Source organism: Grammomys surdaster, unplaced genomic scaffold (genome assembly GCF_004785775.1).
Source record: "Grammomys surdaster isolate TR1022 unplaced genomic scaffold, NIH_TR_1.0 224, whole genome shotgun sequence".
NCBI classification, from domain to species: domain Eukaryota; kingdom Metazoa; phylum Chordata; class Mammalia; order Rodentia; family Muridae; genus Grammomys; species Grammomys surdaster.
The window spans coordinates 10,218,383-10,244,593 of NW_021604669.1; the positions used below are offsets into that span (position 1 = coordinate 10,218,383).

The 26,211-nt window shown below is 35.2% G+C and overlaps 1 protein-coding gene across 5 annotated transcripts in view; it reads left to right on the forward strand.

Moving 5' to 3' along the window:
• Fam49b (family with sequence similarity 49 member B) overlaps window positions 1-26,211 on the forward strand; it is a 130,162-nt gene that overhangs the window by 89,128 nt on the left and 14,823 nt on the right. For 2 of the 5 annotated variants that reach the window (XM_028773223.1, XM_028773226.1), the window contains 4 exons: window positions 2,299-2,337; window positions 13,918-14,000; window positions 20,540-20,661; window positions 25,413-25,518. In XM_028773223.1, coding sequence (XP_028629056.1) covers window positions 13,928-14,000; window positions 20,540-20,661; window positions 25,413-25,518 — 301 coding nt within the window. In that variant the 5' untranslated portion in view covers window positions 2,299-2,337; window positions 13,918-13,927. Of the gene's footprint in view, window positions 1-2,298; window positions 2,338-3,916; window positions 3,984-12,927; window positions 13,011-13,917; window positions 14,001-20,539; window positions 20,662-25,412; window positions 25,519-26,211 lie in introns of those variants that run through there. The other 3 variants (XM_028773224.1, XM_028773225.1, XM_028773227.1) reach the window with 3 other exon arrangements.

A 26,211-nucleotide genomic window follows, 5' to 3' on the forward strand; every position in this document is an offset into this window, starting at 1 on the left:
TCCAGTGATGTAGGGTGGCTTAGAAGACAAATCAACTTATTTGACCTCAGAAACAGCAGAAGACAGACAGGCTTTTGTGCAGGATCTTTTTGGGATTCTGTTACTAAGAAATAGTTAGAAGATGGGGAAAAGTAAAATAAGAAGGAAAGACTATTCAAAGATGCATTATTGAGCAGGTTATCTGCATGAGCAACCAACTTATTCTTAAAGAAATTTTTGAAAACAAAAGAAAACTATGCCTTCAAATAGGAGCCAGTGACAGTATTTATCTTCCAGTTCTTCTCTCCTATTGGTCAAAAGTTGTCTATGATGTTAACACTTTTACGTTCTAAAAGTTTGCTGTCTCTCTGCGTTTGCTGTAAAAGTTGTAAAAAGTTTGTCTTTCTGGGTTCAGATTTTTATAAGTATTTCTTGGGCAAAATACCAAAGAGTCAATGAGCCACAGAAAATGCAATTGAGATTCCACTGGAATGAGATGTCCTGTGTTGCACACTCCCTGTGCTGTCTTTTAGATGGTGGTCATAATCACAATAGATGGCTAGCAGAAGTCAGTAGGAAAAGGCTCATTCCCATGTTCTTGGTCTTCCTTTTAGCTAGCACTGCAGTAGGCTTATTCCTGAGTGACTTGACCTTCTTCTCCAAGGGTCACGTTGCTTTAATTGATTTATCCTTTATTGTGGCATAATTGCAGTAGCTGCTGGCTTAGTTGGCACTCGCTAAGATACTCTTCTCATTACTAGGCCATTGGTATTTGCCGTCTTGTTTGCACTATGAAGTGGTATCCATAGGGCTTTATGGTTGTTAGGATTAGTGTCTTGCCCATTCTTTCTCTCTTCTACCCATGGTAAGTTTAACACAGTGTTCCAAAGTAAGGAGTTGAAAATAGCCAGACAACTTAGAGTTCTGTAGAGCTCTCCTATTTCCCATGTAGAAGGTCTTCTTTTTCCCACCTCTGACCTTTTTTTTTTTTTTTTTTTTAAAGCAAGCAAGCAAAAACTGATCTGGAAAACTTGAATGAATGGACTTTCTTTGCTATTTTTGCTTCCATCTGTTGACTTATTAAAAAAAAATTAGAGATACATTTTAGCATGTAGGGGACAGTTTTAAGCATAAGATCATTTGCCATCTGGGAACACAGTGCCACATGTCCTCAAGATGCTACCCAGTAATATTACATAGAAATTGTGCTTTTTAAATCCAGCACTCCTGAGTTATAAAATAAACTATCAAGGAAAGAATTTTTCACATAAAAGTCAGCAGTTACATTAGTTAGATAATTTTATACATGACCTAAGCAGTTACAATGGTTATCTTATATATGTTCTTAGTTGCAAAATTATAATACAGTCATTTTGAAATGGTAAAACCCACTTGAAAGCACATTGTGGCTTACTTTGGTTTTGCCAACTCTGCCAGTAGCAAATGATGGACTGTTACCATGGAATGTGTGTTTTAACACCTCAAATAAGACTGGCATTGAAGACTTTCTCACCTGGTGAGCTTCAGCTTTGGTAAGAAGGTACAAATAGGTCCCTTTGGCCCATGTGATAAGGATACAGAAGAATTTCCAATTGGTCTCTCTTGGTTACCTTTTTCATACTCTATGATGAGAACTGAGTTACGTTCTTCGTATACTGAATGTCTTGAATGCTACGTCCTTGCTGTTTGGTCATTTATTTATGTTCTTATAGTGCTGATATGATACCTATAGTAGGCCCTTCATGTACAGTGATTGGATTCATCCAAGGAAATACACATATTACAACATTTCATGAATATATGATGTGGTATCTATATGTAATATATGTGCTTTTTTGTGTAGGTGGTTTTGTGTGTGTATGTAGAGGCTAGAGATCAAAGTTGGGTATGGTTCCTCAACCACTCTTTACTTGAGAGAGAGGGGGAGGAAGGTGTATGTGTGTGTGCGCGCGTGTGTGTGTGTGTGTGTGTGTGTGTGTGTGTGTGTGTGTGTGTGTGTGAAGGAGAGAGAGGGGGAGAGTGGGAGGGAGGGAGGGAGAGAGGGAGGGAGAGAGGAAGGGAGGGAGAGAGAGAAGGGGGGGGAGTCTCTTTAACTGAACCTGAAGCAATTTGGATAGGCTGGCAGGCCAGTGAGCTTGGAGGAATCTCTGTGTTCCCTTCTCCTCTGACTTTGGGATGATAAGTCATATACTATACTATGCTTGGCTTTGTATGTGGTTCTGGGGAACTTGGATACTTACAGTTGAAGTTAGTTGTAATGACTTATTTGAAAGTATAATGATCTTTTAGACTCTTCTTCCCTTTCTTTTCTTTAAACAGATAGAAGGAAAAGGACAGAATCACCAGCACTGGCTGAAGGTAAATATGTCTTTGGGGGAAATGATTGTTGAGACATAAGTGAAAAAATAAATATAAACCTACATTAAGAAAATATCATTTAGGGAAAATTTTTTTAATATATTGAAATCACTATAAAACTTATAAAAGCATATTTCGATAATATTATATAATTTCTGTCTTAGAGTAGGGAGTAATGGGGAACATAAAAATTAATTATAACTTACTGACAGCCCTTCAAATAGGAGACGTATATGTTTTCTTATGGATTCCTTTCTCTGTTTTTTCTCTGTAACCAGTAGAATTGATCAATAAAAGTTCAAGATATAACTTTAATAGTATAGTAAGTGAGGGGGAGAATATGGCAACTATCCATTGGAAATTAGAGAGAAAGATACTTTTATACATTATCTTAAATAAGAATTCTATCTTGTTGTTAGTTTTAAGAAAAATGTCTGAAAGTTTCAGTGAGATGGCACAGGAGGGGAAAGTACTTGCCATGAGTCTGAAAGCTGAGTTGGAGTCCAGAACCTAAATGGGAGAAGCAAATGACTAGTTCTTACAAGGTGTCCTCTGACCTCCAGGTGCACACTCAAACATACATATGTATACGTACCATACATAGTAAATAGCAAAAAGTAAGTAAAATGTTTAAAAATCTTAGAAGTAATGGGTACAGTTGTTTAAATTGCCATGAAAGGATCCTGAGTACATAAATATTTGTAATCCTTTGATTATTTTGCCAATATTTTACTTTCAGAAATTTATAGATATTTTAAAATCTTAGTTTTATAAATGTACTTTGTGGTTTTCCAGTTAAAACTTTGTTTTAAAAAAATCTTATTTTTAAAAATTTAAGGTATTTTAAAGTATCTAATATCTAAATGTTTAAATACTTAAAAATATTTAAAATAAATATTTTATCTTAAAATTCTGTCCTCTTCTAAGTTACAGAAGAAAACATATTTCAAAAGCAGTCATTTTATTGAGTGGATATGACAGTCCTCATGAGGACCTCTCAGTATTGTCATTATTTCCTCGATCTGTGTCACCAGTTATCATGCTAAGGACATCTTTAGTGATCTGTAGGAGCCTGTGACCTCTGACCCACAGTAATGGTTCTAAATGACTCATGATGGTGTGAGGAGCCCAGTTAAATTGAAATACTGTCACAGATATGCAGATTTATGTATGGTAGGCTCATCTGTCCGTTGAGCAGAGTATAAGCTTTAGAACAGTGGTTTTCAACCTGTGGGTTGCAACCCCTTTCACACGGTTGCCTAAATCCATTGAAAAACACGTATTTACAGTCTCATACATAACAGTAGTAAAATTACAGTTATGAAGTAACAATGAAAATAATTTTATGGTTGGGATCACCACAACATGAAGAACTGTATTAAAGGGTTGCAGCACTAGGAAGATTGAGAACCACTGCTTTAGAATAACTGCTAATTACTGTAAAAATATTTATAATTTTATTTAGTAACAAGTTTATGGAAACTACTTTTGCTATAACTTGTTGACTATACTCTTGATTAAAAGACTTGTTCATTTTTCATATAGAAGTTGGTAAAACGTTTCCTGTTCAATTTCATAGACTTTGCACTCTGTGGACTCCAGAACAATGAAAAACCACATCCTCCTTCCTTTCTCATCCTCCTTCAGTGAGTGTAGTTTTCTGGTCCTACATAACTGATCTTAAAAGAAAAGAGATGCCTGGTATGGTTGTAAAGACTGTAAATCCAGCATTCTGGAGGCGAGACAGGAGAGAAGCATTGTAAGTTTGTGGCTAGCCTGAGTTACAGATAGAGAAATCTTGTCTCCAGTGAAGAGGGTGTGTATGTCCATTCCTTTGAAATATCCTGGTAGTAGAGATTACAAGTTTGTGAATAGGCTTTGAAGACGATTCTGTTTGCTGGTCAGTAACAACAGAAACAATATGTTTTGGGAAAGAGCATTTGATAGGCATTTGTAGGTTCAGGGGATGGAGATCTTTGGCAGTTTGGTTGATTGCAAAAGCACCATCAACATTGGTTTTGAAGGGGCCAGTTGTATTATGGTGATACTGAGTTCTTTCTGTAAGTGTGATGTGGCCTTAGTACTCCATCTTAAAAATATTCTTATAAGCTACAGTTCAAAGTTTCTTAAAGGAAACACTACTGTTCCACCAGTTGCTGGTTTGACCTAAATCATTGAATTTCTTTAGCTCTTAGGTTCCTTTCACAAGATTCAGGAGTTGAGTTTTTCCCAACATTTCACACACTTTATTTAGTATGCATGCTTCTGTCCTCTTTCATGTATGTTCTTTTCTCTTTTATTCCTCCCAGCAACTTTGGACATATGGTAGGAATATTAAAGTAATATAAGTAATAACTTTGACTTATATATGTCTAACTTACATGCTATATAAGATATATTAAGATATGTGTATATGTGTGTGTGTTAGGGTTATTACAACTTTAAAAGCTGTAATACTCAGTGACACATATTGTTAAAATATATATATATATATATATATATATATATATATATATATACACACACACACACATACATACATAATACATTTGGTCTTATAATGGTTTAAAACCATTTAAAAGTCTATTAAGAAAATGCTTTTTTAATGTTTGTTTATAAATTTACCTTTAAAAAATAAAAGTACCAGTGTTTATATTGTTGCTTTAAATGCTTGTAATTTGAGGCTTACCTGGGCTACATAGTGAATCCTGTTTCAAATAAAATAACAATACAATTTACCCAGGGGTGCCTCCCCCCTCAAATGAAGTAAGACAGTATTTTTTAAAACTGATATAATGAAAAAAAAAGAAACAATGTATTTAGTTATAATTAGCACCTACTTGACAATGTAACCTTGTAATGATGGCCGCTGCCAGAATCTGATTAGCATTGTAAAAGGATTCTTAAGTATAGAAGATTATTTAAGTACTGTCTTAGTTAGTGTTTCCATTGCTGTGAAGAGGCACCTTGACCAAGCAACTATTATAAAGGACACCCTCTGCTTGGGGCTGGCTTACAGGTTCAGAGGATCAGTCCATTATCATCAAGGCAGGAATCATGGCAGCATCCAGGCAGGCATGGTGTTAGAGGATCTGAGAGTTCTACATCTTGTTCTAAAAGCAAACAGAAGACTGCTGTCTTTCAGGCAGCTGGGAGGAAGGTCTCAAAGCCCACCCCTACAGTGACACATTCCTCCAACAAGGCCACACCTATTCTAACAACACCCCACCTCCTAATGTTGCCATTCCCTGGGCCAAACATATTCAAACCACCACCACAAGAACATATTTTAAAAATTACCAAGCAGAGAAAAATATATGGAATTTTGTTTTTGTATTTTTTATGATTATGAGCCTGAAGGAGAAATAAAAATATGTAGAGTTTTTGTTTTTGTATTTTGTTTGATTATGAGCCTGGAAATATGTTTAGGAGAATGATTTTTAAGATTTTAAGTGTAAGAATAGGGGAAACAATTTTCCTGTGCCAGCTTACTTCATTATCCCAGACCAAGTAAAGACTACTGAATGCTATTTAAAGACTTTTTTTTTAGCACCTGTGTCCTCTAATAATCATTCTTGCAAAACATCTTTATGCTGAAGTTTTTTTTCTCATTTTCCAAATTTTAGTACTAGTAATTTCAGAAATCAGAGATTTTTCTCAATTTCATCCATTATACCATTGTTTAGTAGATAAACAAATAAAACAATTAACAACTAATACCCCATGGAAAGGCCCACTGCCATTGTTCCTTTAGTCTTCAGTGCTAAGGAAACTCCTTATGTTAAGTGTCTGCTAAACATACAAGCTTTGCTCTTTAGAAGCCAGCCCTTATAATTACTAGTTAGGAGAAATAAGTTTTAACTGTGAGTATAATGTAATAATCTAATGGGGATAATAATCTTTCAACTTTCTTTTCACATAATTGAAGATACCTCAAGTTCTATTGAATAGTTAGAAGACATTTTTAAGATTTGGTTATTGATGGCCACTGAGAATTAGAACAAATAAAGAAAAATGAACACATGAGTGATTTCAGCTTAGTATACAGATTTCATATTCTTGAGGCCAGGATTTATGTCATATTGTATATCCAATGACTAGTGGAAATTTCTTTTTTCCCTCTAAAAATTGGCAGAAATCTAAAATTTAAGTTCTACAACCAACATTTAAACAGTAGCTGGAAAGCTACTTGGATGCTATAGGAGCAATTCAAACTATGGTAAAAATGGCTATGATTGAGCCTCCCATTTTAGCATGGATGGTTCCTTCTTTAGTTTCAGATTTTCATGTTTATTGGTAACCAAATGTAAAATCCATTTGATGTGTCTTAATCCTTACAGAGATACTAACTTAAGAACCCTTGGTCCACATAGAAAATAAAGGACACCTGATTTAGTAGAATACTTTATCTCTTAATAGAAATCATGAGGAGAAGAAGAAAATGGAAACAAAATTTAAAGGTCACTGTTTCTGCCCTAGTGAGGTCAGCACTGGACTTTTATTCCTACTTGGGAAACTCTGGCAGATTTCTGAGCTCCTCCCTCTTTTACTCCTAAGAAGTCTAAGGGCATGGCATGGAGTGTTGATGTGGAGTAGACAGTAGTGTCTCTGTAGCCCTATTCTCCATGCAAAAACTAAAAACACTGTTACTATTGATAATATTGGTGCTACTTATTTTAGCCCTTGCTGTAATGTTTATAAACTGAGCACAAAGAAAAGGTGACAAATTGAGCTGTTACTATAAACAATACATGAGCACAGTTAAGAAATGTTAGGAACTAAATGAAGAAGCAGTTCCCTCTTATGTAGGCATAAAAAACTAGTATTACAGAAGTCCTTATTTAGAATTCTTAAAAGTCAGTTAGGGAAAAAAAAAATAGTGGCAGACCAGTTAGCATTGAGTTAAGAAAACAGATCAGCCTGGGAAGTTTTTAGAACAGAATATGATACAGAGAATTTCTAATACAAAAGTATTAGAAAAACTGGAACAACCAAAAATAGACAGGATGAAATAAAACAGTGAAAAGGAAAAAAAGCCAAGATAGGCCTATAATTCCAGCTATTCAGGAAGCTAAGACAGGAGAATCAAAAGTTCAAGACTAACCTGGACACATTAATGAGACCTGTTTCCCCACAATAACAAGAGCACAGGTGAGAACAGTCAGTGGTAACGTTTTTGCCTAGCATACCCAAAGCTGTAGGTCAGTCTTCTGAATTGACTCCTCCTACAGGAAAAGGAAAATTAAAAACAGTCTGCCGCCATCACCCCATTCCTACTATTCAGCAAGTGGTAACCTGTCCTGCCTGGGTACTTCCATTTTCCTCCTGCCTTCTCTTTACCTTCCAGAGCCTTCCATTGGCATAACTAGCAGAAACTGGGCTGTGGGGAAATGTCATATACAGGTTGTGTAAACACAAAAAGATTCCATGTATTTTATTTTATGTTTTTTTTTGTTGTGTATTTTATTTCTCAGCTTAAAGAAAGAATTAAAACTCTGTTCTCTCTGGGTAGTCTTTACCAACCTTAGTGAGACTGGATGAGATACTCCTCTTTGTTCATGGTTTCCTTTGCTCATTTCACACTATCAATCTGGTATCTCCATTTGTCTCTGAATTCCTGTATTCTAGATTTTCATTAACTACCAGAAGTACCAGATAATATATAATACATAATAATACATATAGAACTATTTGGAAAAAAAGAATTATTTGGGCCTTTATGTAATGCTAAATCAAATAAAATAGGTCATCTATGATTTGTAGCATACCTATTAAGAATAAGGGAGGGTGTTTGAACTCTAATCCAAGCTTTTTGGTTAGGCACATTGGACTGACACTCATGTGCTCTGTAGTGACTGATCACATTTTTAAATGTTTTTAACTTATTTGTACATTATGGTAATCTAAAAAATAAAAGAATTCCTTGAATATACCAATAGTTCAGGAACTAGAACATGATTAGAACGTTGGAGTTGCTTGGTGTTATGGTTATTCCCCTCTAAATAGCTACAATATGTAATATGTCTTTTAATGTCATCACATGGAGTCTCCTGGCTTAATTCCCATACTCTGTGTTGTTTCCCATGTAAGGAATTTGTAGCTAGAGTTAATTTATTTGCACTGTATTGTAGTTCTTTGGGTACATATAGCACATGTACTTTGTATTGAGCACCAAACTCTTTCTTAGAGTAGCCATACCTGTTTACACTTTTATCAGCAGCACTCCCAGTGTTCCTTCCCCTTATGTCTGTATAGTACAACTTTGGAATATATATGAGAATAAAATCATTTTAAAAGGCTGTGCTTCCAGATCAATCATTATCAAAACTATGGCATATATTTATTTTGGAATATGACATACAAAGAAGTCATAATTCAAAGCAAAATGCTACTTCAAAAAAACATTAAGGATGACATTTTGATACTTAAATAAGACTGCTGTTGGCCGGGCGGTGGTGGCGCACGCCTTTAATCCCAGCACTCGGGAGGCAGAGGCAGGCGGATTTCTGAGTTCGAGGCCAGCCTGGTCTACAGAGTGAGTTCCAGGACAGCCAGGACTATACAGAGAAACCCTGTCTCAAAAAAAAAAACCAAAAAAAAAAAAAAATAAGACTGCTGTTAATATTGAATATTCATGATATGAATAGTAATGAATTGGCTGTGTTTTGAGTTCTTGAAATGAAATACAATTATGTAATTGTTGTTGTTACGAATTTTAAAAAGTGTTAAGTTTAAGAAAGTGAATTTTTGGCTGGAGAGATGGCCAGAGGTTGAGAGCATTGAGTGCTCTTCCAGAGGTCCTGAATTCAGTTCCCAGAAACCACATGGTGGGCCCTCTTCTGGCACGCAGGCATAAATGCAGGCAGAACATTGTGTACATAGTAGATGATAGATAGATAGATAGATAGATAGATAGATAGATAGATAGATAGATAGATAGATAGATAAATGTATATATGTATCTGTGTATGTATGTTTAAAAAGGACAGTGAATTTTGAATACTGTAGTTGTTTAACGATAATATTTTTTAAGAGGAATATTGAGCGTTTCCCTCATAGGATTCTGAATACTCTTGTATTGCTTGCCTGCATGCTCTTTGTTAGCTGTGATAGCTGAAAGCCATTCTAGTTAAACTCAGATGCTATGAAAGTCTGATATAGTTCCATGGTTGTGGTTCACTTCTACTTCCATGTACTGATCTCTTGTATTTCTTATACATGACTTCATAGCTTTGTAAGTAAATTTTTTAGTTGAATTAAGGTTCTTCATTTTAAAGTTGGAAGTTGAAATAAAAATTGAAAGTGGATCCACTAGATGTCACTATAGGAAAGATGTCACACTTGTATGCTGTAGCTGAAGCCATGCAAGTGAACTCACTTTTACATAAGCCACACATTGTGCGACACACAGAATAAAAAGTCAGCTTTCTCAATTTTAATTATTTTACCATATTAAAATTAAAATATTTTGATCTTGCCATGTGCCTTTAATTAATCATCTGCTATTAGTGAACACTTAGTACTTGGTTGTGAGCTGTTAAAAGAATGGTTTGTCTTATAATAAGAGATTGTCAAGGAAAAGAAAGGATAGAAGTAGGGTGACCACTTAGGGTCATTGAAGTAATCTATTAGTGACAAAAAGTATATTGATAATGTCAGTATATTATCTGCTTTTAACAGTGATAATGTGGAATTTGAAAACTGGCAACATAGCAGTGACTTGGTGGCTTTGCCACAATAGCTAAGTAATATGGGCTTGGCACAGAATTTGGTGGATTAGGTTTAACAGGATGGAAATTGGTCAGGAAGCTAAGCTGATGAGCACAGAAAACTGCTTTTAAGGAATTTTCCTGCAAAAAAGAAACAAGGGAGTAATGTGGGAACTAGGGAAGGAAAGAGAATAATAATACACCTTTGTTTTATTTTAAGATAGGAGAAATAAATACGTAGATCCTAATGGCACATAGATCCTAATGGGAGAATGTACAAAAAGAAAGAGAATAAATAGGAGGGAAATTTGGGAATGTATTATACTAAATGAAAGCATGGGGCTGGAGTGATGACTTTGAGGTTAAGAGCACTGGCTGCTCTTCCAGAGGTCCTGAGTTCAGTTCCCAACAACTACATGCGGCTCACAACCAACTGTAATGGGACCTGATGCCCTCCCTCTTCTGGCACATGAGGTGTACATACAGGTAGAGCACTCATTTATTTATATTCAGTAAATAAACCTTTTTTTTTTTTCTTAAAGAAATCATGAGTATAAACCTAGTCAAACACTTTGGAAGTTGAAATATGAGAATTGCCTTTTAAATTTTCTCAAGAAGCTAGTTACAGTGGCCTTGACAGGGAAAGCTTTATTGTAATGATAGATGTTAAGAGGCAGATAGGAATGGATTAGAAGATTGGGAATTGAAAAAGTGGAGAAGACTGATGGCGGACAGTATTATTTATACTTACCAACTGAGTTGTAAAGAAGATAGGAAACATGGTGCAGTAGTGGAACAGACAGGAGGTTCTGAGCTATGCAGAGCCAGTGTTTGGAAGGAGAGTTGGCTTAGGAATAGGTGCAAAGAGAGGACCCTGAGGTTACTAGTAAAGCAAGTGGACATGGACAGTTTTGCCTCATTTTAGAAGTTCTTACTTAAAGCATAGCTATACTTGGAAAGGAGAGCTAGAAAATTGAGCTAAGGACATTTATTCCAATATTAAGACTTGTGATGTCACAAAGTGTGGTGTATATTTGGGTGTTGGTGCATAGGTATGAATACTTATGAGCATAAATGGAGAATCAGGGAGTCATTGAGTGTCTTCCATTATCCCCCCTCCTTAGTTTTGACAGTCTCTCCCATGAATCATTTGTAGCTTACCCTGTTAGGCCAGCAAGCTCCTGGGGTCCACTGGCTCCATCCCTTCAATAATGGGTTACAGACTGGAAACATTTGCATTTTGCATGTGAAAGATGGAGTAAGGTCATTTTCTGCATGGGTCTGAGGAGACTTTTTTTTTAATGACTGGAGTTGTCCTTTGGTGTAGCTATTCAGAGCATGTTTTGGTATTTATGGTCATGTATTTGAAAGCTGCAGCTGTCAACCAGTAGTACTTGTGCCTCCTGAGAAACACTTGTCACTATTTGGAGACACCCTTAGCTGTCAGTGAATATGAACATTGGGCAACAGTTATGTTAGGTTAGCCATTCTCTCCCTGAGATTATTTTGCCCTAAGGGGACATTTGTGGGACATTTTTTGATTACCACATTGTGGTTTTATGATCATGTGCAGTTTTACTGGTTTCTAGTGGGCTGAGGCTCAGGATGCTGTTAAATATGCCACTGTGTGAGGTAGCCCTCATTAAAAAAAAGAATTTCCTAGCAAGTAGTGCCAAGATTGAGCAATACCAGATAAGCAGTCATGTTCAAAGTAAGCATTTATATTGAGGTAAAAGACAGGAAATCCTACATCATCACACTGCTGTGAGATGAGTGGGTCAATACCAGGTATATTGCAGTGGTGAGGAGTATAGGCCTACATTATGGCATGATCGCTGGAAACCAGCAGATTTATAGAGGGGTCATGGGAAAACAAACAGCTAGTACCAACTTTTTCCCTGCAGGTGTCATGGTGTACATATTGCTCCCTTCTTTCTCCCTCCTATACTATGATGGTGGTATGACAGGAAGACTGCTTTTAAAATGCCATTTGGCAACATTCTTGACACAAAAATGCTAAAAATGGGCCTTATTCTACTTAGACCTTTGAAATCCATTGATAAGTTGGGTTCTGAGCGTCCTGACAGTATTCTTTGAGGTCGCTGTGTACTCTAGCTTCTAGATTTGAGCCTGGTTTTCTGACACCACCTTTCACCTTCACAGAGCCATGGCAAATCCTTGGGCAAGATTTATGCCAGTGGTTTTTGTTGTTGTTGTTGTTGCATTTTGTCTGCAAACTTACTAAGTTGGAACAGTAGCTGATTCTGTATATGGTGTTTTTTGGGTTCACTTTTCAGTCACATATCATGTGTGTAGTCAAACACTCAGTTAAGAGTTGATAATAAAGTTTTGGTGAATCTTAGAGGAGAAAAACATTGTGATTTGTATAATTTTCTTAAGTGGTTAATTAACTGATAACCTTCAGTCTAATGGTTAAAAGTGGTTTAAATACTGTCTTCTTTGTATTTCTAATAGGATTTGATTCAACTTGAAGGGCAAAACCTTCATTAACTTAAAAATTAATGGTCTGGATATTTACATATTTGAAAAACACTGCTGTTAATTTAAGTTTAGAATATGTACCTCAGAAGTCTTTAAAAAGAACATTTAGCATAGCTTTTAATCAGGTATAAATACTAGAACTTATATGTAAAAATATCTTTTCCCCATCTTGCTTATATAACTTTTTTTAATATGTGAAACCAGAGGGACAGGAGCTATAAACTCAGCTGAGTGAACCTTTGTTGTTCCAAGTTACCAATGTGAGAACCATGTGAACCTGCACCTGTTGGCATCTATGAGCAAACCAGCCTTGCTGAACCCCAGGCCTCTACTTCAGCCCTTTACTGGAACTAAATGATGTTGCCATTTTTATTTTTAGGTTTGCTGGCATGGGTAATCTCATTAAGGTGCTAACCAGGGACATAGACCACAATGCAGCACATTTTTTCTTGGACTTTGAAAGTAAGTCTCCTTAGCCCTTCACAGCTGGTGCATAACGGTAAAGGTGGACGATTAATTATGCTCACACCACAGTGAAGGCCAGCCAGAATATTTGTTAATTAAACATGGGGAATCAAACAAAGGTTGCATGATTTTTTTTCCCTTAATTGTAGGCAAACATCACCATCATATGTATAATTCTTTAGTTTCTCATTTGCTAAAATCATGTTGAGTCTGTAGCCAGTGGTGTCTTTTCATTAGTCCATGAAGCAAGTAGCCTTATGATGAATATTCTAATAGTATGCTTTAGTGACTATGCCAAGTCTGTTCACTTATCATCCTATATTAATTTGCTTTAAGAAATAAAATCTGTGCTGCATATCTAAAATGAACACTTCAAATAGCTTCCACAAATTTTACAAATCAGATTTGGTGAGAAATACCTGCTATTTTCATTGGCATAAAGGAAATAATTTTTACATTTTAAAATGAGATGTGAAGGTGAGCTTTGGCCAAACCTTAATATTTGGCTCTTAAATAAATTATTGTTTCATTGCTATACTTAGAAAGTTTCATATGAATAATTCTTGATCGGAATTTTTTTTTTCAGAATACTAGCACTATTGGAATACTTAAAGAATTTTTCATTATAAGGCCATTAATGAAACTTGTCTTGGGAGAATTTTGAGAAGAATTAGAGCAACAGTTGTGCCATTATGTACAGGAAAAATCATATTTCACCTCTAGGTCCTACACATCAACACCTTGAGAACCCGGTTTGCTGTCTGCCAGAGCACAGTCTGGGTAACCTGAAGGATGAATTCATGGCCTAATGAACATTTTCCCTGTTACTATTTTTTCTTTAATTCAATTTCAGATGTTCTTTTTATAAAGGGATATTTTCTCTTTCTCATTCTTGTCTTGACAGGTACCTTAACATGGGGAATCTTCTTAAAGTTTTGACATGCACAGACCTTGAGCAGGGGCCAAATTTTTTCCTTGATTTTGAAAGTGAGAAGATGATTTTATATCTATTTCTCTTTGCCTGCAGTAGACTGCGTTTGTCTTGCACTAATGAATGTTTCCACTTTGCCATCTTTTTAACTGCTTTGCATGACTGAGCTATGAATTGTTTAATTAAAACTTCTGGTGCCTTCTAGAACTGAATCATTTTATAAAGTAAATTATAGTAAAGAAGTGTTTCTTTGAATTTCCAAGAGATTGTGTCACTTAATTGGCAATTATTTTATTATTTAAGCCCTATAATAATGAAGACACTTATGAAAAAAATTAAGGAAAAAAACCCACTACAGCTATATTTGCTAATAAAAAGCAGTATTTGAAGGAAATTTGTATTACAATTGAGAAAAAAATGGACCAGGCTTTGTTTATTCCTTATACGTATATAGAGTATTTTAAATTTGAATCAGTTCATGAAGGCTATTCAGAGCTCAGTAATTTGGGCATACTATTAAAAGGTAAGTGTGAACCTAAATTATATAATTTTTATAGATAGTTTAAGAAATTAAAATGATTTTGTGCGTTTCAGGAATTCATTTTATTCTGACTCTGAGTATAAAGAAAAATAACAGGTTCACAGACCTTTAAGTAATTTGCCTTGTATCTGTTCTGTGTTGCATGACTTATTGTATTGTGGTCTGAGAGCAGCAGGTAAGTGCCTCTGAGCTCCGTGCATGCTCTGCTTTGGCTTTTGGCTGTCAGTATTGCTTCAGCTTGTCTGATTGTTAAATTGAGAAAAATGATTTTAAATTGATGTTATAGTGTGAATGTTGCTATTTTAACGGATAATTAGAAAATTGTTAGGAAAGGGTGAAGAGATATTTGTAAATCATGTGTTTTGTTATATTTGAACAGATTTTTAAGTACTTAAAATTTAGACTTTCTGATTTTGAGAAGCAAATAACATGAAAAGAAAGTCGTTTGTTTTTCACCTTTAATTTAGTTTTTATTTTAGTTTTTATTCTGTTTTATGACCCATTTCTACAACTTATCCTTTAAGCCAGGGTAATGTTTGATTCATACATACATACATACATACATACATACATACATACATATTTTCATTTTGTAGAATACTTTGTAGCCTCTAATAGGTTCCTACTTTTAGTACATTTGTACAAAAATCTGTTACAGTCTGGGTGCTATGTGTAGGATAATAAAGGAGGAAAGCCAAAAACAAGACCATTAAAATTGTTGAGATTTTAGGGAAAGTGCACCAGATGAATATTAGTTTTCTTGACCCTTCTGAACAATTGGACAGTGCTGTTCTAAGTGCATGTTCAGCATGGATTTTAATCAGCTTGAGGATGTTGAGCAGACTGCTGACTTAAAGAATGTTCTTCCAGATGAGGCAACTTACATTAAAGCTGTATTAGTTTATTTGCTCTGTTTGAAACTTGGTCCTCTATATTTTTCCGCTTTTCTGTCTTCTTTTTCCTTTGTCCCAAATGTCTTACATTTGCAGAATCTTGGCTTTGATATATAGTCAAGATCTTGTTCAAGACTTGGCACTTGATCTTTTTATAAAGCTAGCATTCTGTTTTGTTAAAGTATGAACCATAATTTAAATGTAGAACTTGAAAAGATTACTAGATCCTGGCTTGCAGGGCTGGGGTGGGGGGATTTGCATCATTAACTTCACATTTTAAATACCTAATATAATGGAGGAAAATGTTTTAAATCATAACAGCAAAAGTAATCAGTAGTGTAAAACTATGTGTGAACCTTTAAAAGTAAACTTCTCAGAAGCGCTAATATTGAAAAATGTGTGTTTTGTCTTCATATCTATGCACACATGTATGTGGTGCTGGTATATACCAGAAGAGGGCATCAGCTCCCCCTGGAACTGGAGTTTGCAGGTAGCACTGAGCTGACATGTGGTTGCTGGGAATTGAACCTGGGTCCTCTGGAAGAGCAGTAATGCTCTTAACCACTGAGTCAACTCTTTAGCTTAAAACATTTTAAATGATACTTGTTGCTTATATTATCCAATATAAAACTTTTGCTTCGTTGCTTGCTAGTATACCATAATAGAGGCCTCAGTGAAGACACACTGTGTACCAGGCTAGATTTGCTCCTAACTTAAAATTCAGATGCTGAGGTACATTTTCTTTGGCTTCTGATATTTGTGGGATCTTAATTTTATCTTATACTTTTTTTAAAACATATTTTTCCTCTTTTAAAGAAATACTCAGTTTTGAATTTGGAAACTTTATTATTTAGCTACTATAATGACCATGAGATAACTCCTTTTTAACTGGTAACTATTATGTACCAGATCTGCCTTTTTTTTTTTTTTACTGTTTTAATACAGCCACATTATTTGATTTGTAGGTCACCAAAGTAATTTAGATCTATTATTCCAGTCATTTTTATTGGTTAGACCCAGCTCCGCATACCTTCAGAGTTGGGCTACACAAACATAATTTTGTAAATAATCTCCGAGGACACTGGAAAGAAGCAGCACATGCACAGTGGTGGTAAGACAGATGTCATTCTGTGTTTAGCTTTTGGACATCAGAATGTATCAAATTATGTAATCTCATCCATTTTAAACATAATTTGTGGTACTTAGTAATTTATTATATAAATGAAAACTGTGTTGAAGTCATTATTCCCCTTAACCTATACCCTCTTTACAGGTTTATACTTGAGTCCATGTACACTTAGAGCTAGCTTCTTGTTATCAGCCAGTAGGCTAGATATTGCAAGGCTGTTGTTTCATTGCTGCCATGGAGACCTTAGTCTGTCTAATAGAATATAGAGAAGTGAAGAATCACAATCTCACTTACATATTTACATTTAGGATGTAGATCAGAAGATAAGAGTTCAGTAAGATGATACTAGAATTGGGTGTTGGAGGGTGAATTGCAGTAATTACAGCTCAGTTAGGAAGGTAACTGGAAAGAAGCAGCAACATGCACAGTGGTTTTAAGACAGATACCATTCTGTGCTCAGCAAAACATATTCTTTAAATACAGGAATTTCTCTTAAGTTCTATTAAGATAATCAGTTCAGAACTGTTTCATAATATGACATTATATTTTAAAATAACATACCAAAGAGGCAGCATTGTTAGCTTCTTCTGAATCTTAGAGTTACCTACTGTTAAGGTTGTTAATTAATAGCTCACTCTAGTAAGTAAGTCTTGAACAATTATTATGTCAGTGGTTCACAAAATTCTGGTTCATAGAACAGAAGAGGGACTTGGTTTTGTGTCACCTCTCAGCCTAGAAACTTAGTATTTGTTAAACGTGATTTTTGTATATCAAAGCAAATCAAAATAGAGTTTTTATAAAAGTGGTTATATAAAATATATAAGCCAGAAATAGAATCTTCTTTTTCTGCTTGTCTAGAGTACCTTCCCATTAAGTCATACATTTCTTCTTAATTCTTTTGTGTTGCCTGTCTTCCCTCTTTAAAAAAAAAATTAGTACTTACTTTTAAGGCTAATGCTATTTTTTTTTCTAGTTAATCTCTTGTATATTTTCAATACTTTTTGCCTTATTCTAGGTAAGTCTGTTATGCTAGGTGCTGAGCTTATACACTGTGCCAGTGGAGTACAGTATGCATTTTGGTTCCTGACTTGATGGAACTTAGGTAGATAGCTTTTAAGTATTTACTGAGTAAATGATTGTAAGGGCGGAGCTGTCAGCTCATATAGCACATTTGTAGTTGTTACGTTGATCCCTTTTATTTCTACCTTCATATTTAAAAAAAAAAACCACTGTCTTCTATTTTAGTCATTACTTTCAGTTATTCTTTGCTGCAATTTTCTAGGGAATTCTACCTGGTAGGAAATTGGTATGAAATGACTAAAATATTTAATTTTTTTCCAACAATAAGGACAACTGGAACATGTCTTCGTTTCTATTTAATAGAATATACATTTAAGCCTGATGAGCAATGAATGTCTCCCCTCAATAGATACATTGTTTACATTCAAATGAATATCATTTTGTTATCACGATATATGGTGTTTTCCTTGGAAAAGTAAAGCTATGAAAAATCAAAGTGACAAGTCTTGGTTGCATTATATAGAAAATGCCTTTTTTTTTTTTAAAGAAATGCTTTATTTTACAATCTTTTTCTTCCTCCCTAGTATTTCATTCACCCTTTGCATGATTTGCTTTCAGTAAAGCAGTGCTTACTTGTCTGCTCTTTCTGTCTGTCTTCATTTCTACAGCAGTCTTCAGCAGCTTTCAAAATTATAAATGTGACTTTCCTGTGACAGTCTAAAAGATGTTCGATCAGTGTGGTGCTGGGTGTTTTTCCCTCTTAGGGAAACTTGAATCTTCTCCTTTATTTTAAATTTCTTGGTACTCATTAAACCTTTACTAGTTATTAACTACTTACAAGGTCTATTTAAATCTCCTGGATAATGTTTCCTTTGTATGTTAAACTCAGTGTCACATTTTTATGTTACTAGCCTAGTGACCACACCAAAAATACATATTTTAGTCTTCAAATGATACAAATGCCTCTGATATGTAATAGATAAAATACTGTCCTTTGTCATGAAATCTCACCTCATAACTTCAAACTATGTGTCTATTGATGTTGTGTCTGTAGTTCCACAATCCATATGAGAAAGAACTGAACTTTCATTTTTGCATGTACAAAGTATCTCTCTATGCTGCATCTGGTGTAAGTATAAAAGTGATGGGTGTGCTTTGTTTTTAAGTGGTGTGCCTAATTATTGCTTTGAAAATATGGTCTGGCTAAATATGGAAACTACTGCTTTAAAATGACAACCTGATATTTATAAGACATATTTATTTATGTCATATTTAACCATATATTTATCTAGACATTTATCTATAATTCCACATTTGTTCTTAGTAGAACGTTTATAACTTTGAATACCATCTTTTAATATTTCTATTGGCTTCTCTTTTAATTATTGTATTTTTATTTTTAAAGAGTTATTAAGGGAACAAATATCTAAACACATTTTTAAAGTTGGCTTTCCACACTGATGTTTTTCAACTGTTCCTGTAGATCTGTCTTATGTATATTAAATTTAAACATGAGTACTGTAATTGTTCATTTTAAACGTGTTGTATATTATTGACTAGTTGGCAGATAATAGGGGAAACTGAATCATTACTTACTCCAAACATAAAATATAGAATTTAAGATGTTTTTACATTTAGTCTCATGTGTGAAGTAAAATTTTCTTTTTTAATTTTCTAAGTAAAGGGACAGATAGGTATAAAGCTGAGCAAGCAAGATAAGCAGTGAGTCTGGCCAGATATATTGTGAATTCATCTTTCAAGTTTGGACTGGCTCTCTTTCCCTTAAAAATAATATGTTAGTATGGAGGAGTCCTGCCAGCGTAGTTCTTCCTTAAGACATTATTTTACACCCTCTATACCTTATTTGTAGTGTTGAGTGTGCTCTAGTTGGAAAGACTTATGAAAAACTCTTTGCTTGAACAGTCCACTTTTTTTTTTCTCAAAATAGAAAGAAGTATATTTTAAAAATGAACCCTTAGAGGAAACAAATGACCATGCTACTAAAAATGGGATCTGTTACCTTTAGTCTGGCAGAGAGAAAGCCAGATTTTGTCACCTTTCAACATGTTTTCTGATTAGCACTGGTGGTAAAGATGCCCGTATGTTTGTACCCCAATATTTATAACTGTAATTACTCCTTTGTTTTCTTCCTCCTTGATCCTAGATAAGTAAAAAGTCAGTTTTTGCTTTGTTATTTCAAAATTTCAGCAGTGATCATGTAGCTTAAAGCATTCCACCTTCAGCTGCTCAGGAGTTCTGTAGTGGACTTGTAGTTTGAACCTTGGCCCTCATACTCACCAATAGAGAAATTCAGTAATACTGCCATAGGTTTGGTCTTAAGCAAATTCTCCTCTCTCATAACTTCATTATGATTCCAGTTGTTCAGGCATTTTAAAATGGCCCCTAGCAAACCTCTGTTTTTCAATATAAAATGAACTTTATAGGAAAATGAAGTAGCTTTAAACTGTAGATGAGCAAGGTATTTTAATAGGTAGACTTCATTTCTATAAAATAAAATCGTGTTGCTGCATTTGTTTTGTTGTGACAGTGAGATGTGCAGTACAAAAATGTGATTATTAAACATATCAGACACTGATATGCTTTTTTGTAATCCCAGCATTCAGACTGAGACAGAAGATTTACAAGTTTAAGGGCAGCCTGGGGTATATATTATATTAAAGGCCAGTCTGTGTTGTGTAAAACTATCTAAAAAAAACCTCAAAACTATTAAGTAGTACCAGTCTAAATTTTAATTAGAATTCTCAGACTGGTTCATTATACCACCATAATTTGTAAGTTAAATTAAACATTATATAATAATACTTTTCTCTTGCTTCTTTATAGTTTGTATGAATTTGGAATTAGTTTAAATGTGTCTTCTAAAAAGTGTAAAATTTATATTGAATAAAATTTAACTCATCCTTGGAAATTGGTTTGTTAATTGTTTTAGTTAATACATGTATTAAAATATTTATGCCACTGTAAATTTTCTTGTGCTTTCATGCTGTTTAGATGCCCAGCCTACAGAGTCTGAGAAGGAAATATATAATCAGGTGAATGTAGTGTTAAAAGATGCAGAAGGCATCTTGGAGGACTTGCAGTCATACAGAGGAGCTGGCCACGAAATACGAGAGGTAAAGTTTATAATTTATATAGTCACTTACCAGTAAAGGCCAATTGGCTACTTGTCACCTTGGCTTAATTTCTATTGTTTTCTGGACTTGTTATATTTGAAAGGCCACTTGGCATGAATTCAAAAGTAGTTACAGTGCTACACGGACAGAAAGGTATTACAAAGGGGAAGTGCTACCTACTCGTATGTGATTCAATAACATCTCTGTTTGTTATAGTCACACATGAAAATTAGGTTTTCCTTTGGGAACTACTTATTTATACTTTCTTCTTGTGGAGAGAGAATATTACTTTCTGGCTCTACTCCCCAGCGTGCTCCCACCTCCCGCTCTATTTTTCAATTCCTAAGCTTCCTAGGAAAATGTTTCTCTTAATTATGCCTTTATTTGCCTTTCTTTCCTCTGAATGTACTTACTCTATTCTGAGGCAGTGCTCAAACTCTCTTGCCTCTAGACCTGAACTTCTCATCACATTTCCTGAAGGCAATGCCTATGCTTTGTTCATGCCCTCCTTACTTCTGTTACTCTCAGTATCAAATAGTACAGAGGTCATCAAAGACCAGTCTTTTGGGCTACCAATCGATTATTCTCTGACATCTGGAGTAGTAGCACCTCAGAGTAAAGTGCAGAAAGAGGAGGATGCTATGGTTACTTGGTAGCTCTTTAGTGTAAGGGAAGAGGGACCCTGAAATGACTCATAGTGTTTTTCTGTTTGTGACCATCCTTGTCTTGCAGAGTGATCTCACCTTTGCTTTGGTGTGGAGTGCCCTTCCTTTCTTTCCTTCACATGTCAGAAACCTACTTCCTTTACTCTGTGTTCTAGTACTTTACACATGTGTCTTTTATGGTACTCATGAATCTCAAAAAAATAATGACTTGGTGTTTATGTCTATATCACTCACCCAGCAAACTCCAGTGTTAAACACGGGCTCTTACATACTCAGTGCCTGCCAAGGTGTAAACTGTTGAGGAAATAAATACTGGAGCTGTGGACTAAACTTACTGCTATCATTCTAAATCTTAACATTATTGTGAGTGAAAGACTGTGACTATTACTATGAAATTAGATAGTGAAAACCTTTAAATATAATTTGAAAACTCAGACATGGAAGCAAAACAAAATAGCTTCACTAACTACTCAGTCAATTGTTCTTTCCTTATAAGTCACAAGAATTCACAGATTATTTTAAAATGAATTTGATGTTATCTTCATGTTGATTAGATGAAATCATATCACTTCGTCATAGTTACTTTTTTTTCAGTTACTTCTTACTGTAAATTAAGAAAAAAAAATCTCATTCACTACAAAGACACTTGTGTATTTTTCTCCCTATAGGTAGAACTCTTAGGATTGAAAATAGTTTCAAAATTTTTCATCAGAAGGGTTGCTCTGTGTTTGTGTGGGAAAGGCTTGGTCCCTATTCTCATGTACACTTCATTGACTTCTTGCTTAGATCGAGTTAATTTCTGGAAGAGAATATGGTGGTAGGAAAGTTTAGTTCATTTCAGAAAGGCCGCATGGGGCTGTGATACCAGAAACTCTGAATACCATGGTCAAAGATTGGAGTTCTCCACATGTCCTAGGTATGGCAACAGAGCTGATTTCCCAGAACTATAGCTATATAGAATTCACATTACTCCACAATTTTTGATGTGGAACAGTAAACAAATGCTTTAAAGTGTGTGTGTATATATATTTTAAGGCTTGTGTAGGGAAGCAAAAATATAACCATATAACACTAAAGAACATAAAAGTACAAGGGGAAAAATAAGAGACTGACCTTATCAGACTTTGAAACTTACTGTGACTTATTGTGCCATCACTAACTGCTTGGTAAAGGACTTAAGGACAAAGAAGTTATGTGTGGTGGTTCATACCAATAATCTGAGCACTTGTGAGGCTAAGGCAAGAGGATGCCCTGAGTTTTGAGGACAGCCTGTGCTACTGAGTTAGACCCTATCTTGCCTTTGAAAAACAGACAACAGAAAATTGTTTCAGGAGTAAACTTGTATATCACTGTGAAGTTTCTTTTGTGAAGAGAACAACTATTCAGTCAGTGCAAATTGACACTGTAAAATGGTTATCAAGAGGTCTCTTCATAATAGAGGTCACTATCAAAAAACAAAAACTCTAAAATCATTTGTACTTTTAAATAAGGTACGTGTATCCGTATGTTCCAAGTAAGAAAAAATGTAAAGAATAATGGCTCCTTAACTCACCATAATAAAATGGAAGCAACTAGTAACATTTCTGTGGTAATAAAATTATAAAACTCCATATAAACAGTGTAGCATAGTACTGGCATGTAATAACACAAACTGTTTCCTGATAGCTAGCTTGTTAAGGATATGGACTTGAATATGTATTAAGTAACATTTATAAAATGTGACTTTAAAATGGAATAAATATGGTTTTAGAGATGGCTCAGCAGTTAAGAACACTAGTTGTTCTTCCAGGAGGCCTAAGTTGTGGTTTGATTCGATTCCTAGCACACACATGGCTCACATCCATTTGTAGCTCTAGTTTTAGGGGATCCAACACCTTCTTCTGGCCTTCAGGCACCAGCCATACATGTGGTTCATGCATGTGGTTCACAGACATACATGCAGACAAAACATACATATAAGTACATCAGTATGTTAAACATATAACCTTAAAAGGAGTAATTATGAATTAAGACAAGTATGTTCTCTAGTATAAACCTCTAGTGAGAGAGTAAGAACCTCCACTAATGTTCAGTTCTGCCCTAAATTTTAACAGATTTGAAAATAAGTTGTAGTGCTTATTTCAAGATAACGTTGTCATTGACATTACTAAGTGCCATCCTGTATGTTGAGCTGTTATGAATACTGGCCCAAAACCTTACCAACAGCAGTGAATCTGAAGAGACAGGTGAAGGAAGCTGAAACCTAGAGCAATCCATAGAATATTAGCCATGAAGGAACAGATCTTCAGTTCCGTAAGGAAAAGCAGGTCCTAGAACGTAGTTTACTCACTGCAGACAGTAGACAGTATCTATAGGCACGTTTGTGTATTATGGAGATGCATTAGTGCTTAGACCTTCATAAGAGAAGTTGAGATATTTAAGAGGAAATTAATGAAAGTGTAATTTTAACTGTTTGCTTGTTTCCTGAATAATAAATTTATATTGCTTGTTACAAGATGAACTGAATCTGGGCTTCCCCCTAGATATATTAGCATGTTATCAAAAATTGTTTATTTGAAGTTAGGATTATTTATTACATGTTGTGATCATTGATATTGGTTACAGTATTTCTAACATGAGTAATATTGGCTTTAGGCTTTTGCTCTATCAAAGAATTGTTAAAAATTATAAAACCACTCAAAATTTGAAAATATCACCTAGATGTGGTAGCACACACATACCTGTATTTCAGAACTTGGGAGGCTGAGGTAGGAGAGTAATGAGTTTGAGGACAGTCTGGACTACATAGTAGGACTGTGGTTTTGAAAATGCTTAAGAAGCGTATATAGTGAGTTACTTACACAGTCCATTTATTTATTTATTTGTACCTAATTTATTCATAAAAATTTAAATTGAGTATAATTTTATTTTGCCTTGTTGAGTTTTGTTTTTGTGTTGATAGATTCAATACTAGTGCCTTAGGGGAACTAAACAAGTCATGCCTGGTGACCTTTACAAGCAGCTCCTGCCATAGCTAGAGTTTTATCTCTCAGATAGTAACTTTGGGTTATTTAAAATATTAGAGAAAGCAAAGCAAGTTGTTAGAGGAAAAACTACACTGAGTTTGATAAAAGATTAAGAAAGCATCTGTAAAGCCGGGCGGTGGTGGCACACGCCTTTAATCCCAGCACTTGGATGGCAGAGACAGGTGGATTTCTGAGTTCGAGGCCAGCCTGGTCTACAGAGTGAGTTCCGGGACAGCCAGGGCTACACAGAGAAACCCTGTCTTGAAAAACCAAAAAAAAAAAAAAAACAACACCGGGCCACAGAGAGCGCGGGGGGGGGGGGAAAGCAAGCATGCATGTAGGCAAAAGGAAGGTAAAAGTAAGAAAACTCTTTCACCTGGGAATAACTCCATACTCAGACGAGACAGCATAATGGCTTGAAGGACTAGCACTGACAGAGGTCTGTATATTCGCAAGCCCCAACTTGGTCTTGATTTCTTCCTTTCAGATTGAAGCTGGGTTATTTGTTTCGTTTATTTTATTTATTTATTTTTCTGTCCTCTTACTTAGGAAAGCCTGTAAGAAAGAAACTTGGAATCCACTAAAGCGTCTTAGTTCAAAACAATGAGAGTATTTGCAGTATTTCCAAATTGCATTTTGCAGATTGATTCGGGTTCCTGTTGGTCAGGTCTCTTAGAGCTGGTGTGGACCATGCAAGCTGAGTTACAGCTTCTTGACCCTTTCTTAGAGTTGGGATTTTCATGTATTATTTTACTTTGTTTCTTCCTGAAGACATACCAAGAGTGTCTCTACAATAGAATAAACAGTATAAAACATTTTCTTTTTGTGGATCTAAATGACACCAAGTTGTCAATTTGTAATATAGCTAATAACAGTGTTGATTTCATTATTATATTATCTATTGGGGGGGGAGGGAAAAACTTGTGGAGTTAAGGGAGTCCAAACTTGGAATTTCTGTGTCTGTCATTCTATACTTTAAATATTCAGACCTCCTTCATTTGCTAAAACTTTTGCCTTAATGTAAAAAATAGACTATTGTAACTTTTATAAATCTTAACTTTTTGTTTCTTGGATTTTTAAGGCAATCCAGCATCCAGCGGATGAGAAGTTGCAAGAGAAGGCATGGGGTGCAGTCGTGCCACTAGTAGGCAAATTAAAGAAGTTTTACGAATTTTCTCAGAGACTAGGTAAGCTTAAAACTTTGTAATTTTTACTTTCCTGATAAGAAACATGATTATTAGGTCCAGAATTATTTAGATGATTTTGTTTACAGTACTGAAGTTTGCTGTGCATCTATTGTGCAGGTAAGACAGGCTATACATGAGCACATGGTGTTGTACTCATAATTTTCACAGGCTTTTGAATTATTTAGACTGTTTTTCTCAGCAAGTTGTGATTTACAGAAGGAGTTCTGATTTCTTTATATCTCAGTCTAAGAAAACTACATTAGCCTGATGACAGACTGTTTTGAATTCTGACCCTGCATATTGGGGTAGAACCCAGGGCCTTGTGTTTGGTAGGCAAGTGCTTGCTGCTGAGCAACAGCCCAACCCTTAGGACAGACACTAGATATAATCAGACAAGAATTGGAGAAGTATTTTTATAATAAATATCCTTTTTAAAAACTGTGGGGGCATGTGGTGTGGTATGGGTGTGATGTGATATGTTTGGAGGCCAGAGGGTTGTTAGATGTCCTTTAATGATTTCTTCTGCATCTTTTAGACAGAATTGCTTACTAAACCAGAAGCTTACCCTTTAGGCTTCCATGCTTGACTTTTCTGTGGGGTCTGGATATCTGAACTTAGGTCCTCACTTTTGTGCACCAAGTGTTTGTTTGTTTGTATATTTTCCTTCCTCCCTCCCTCCCTCCCTCCCTCCCT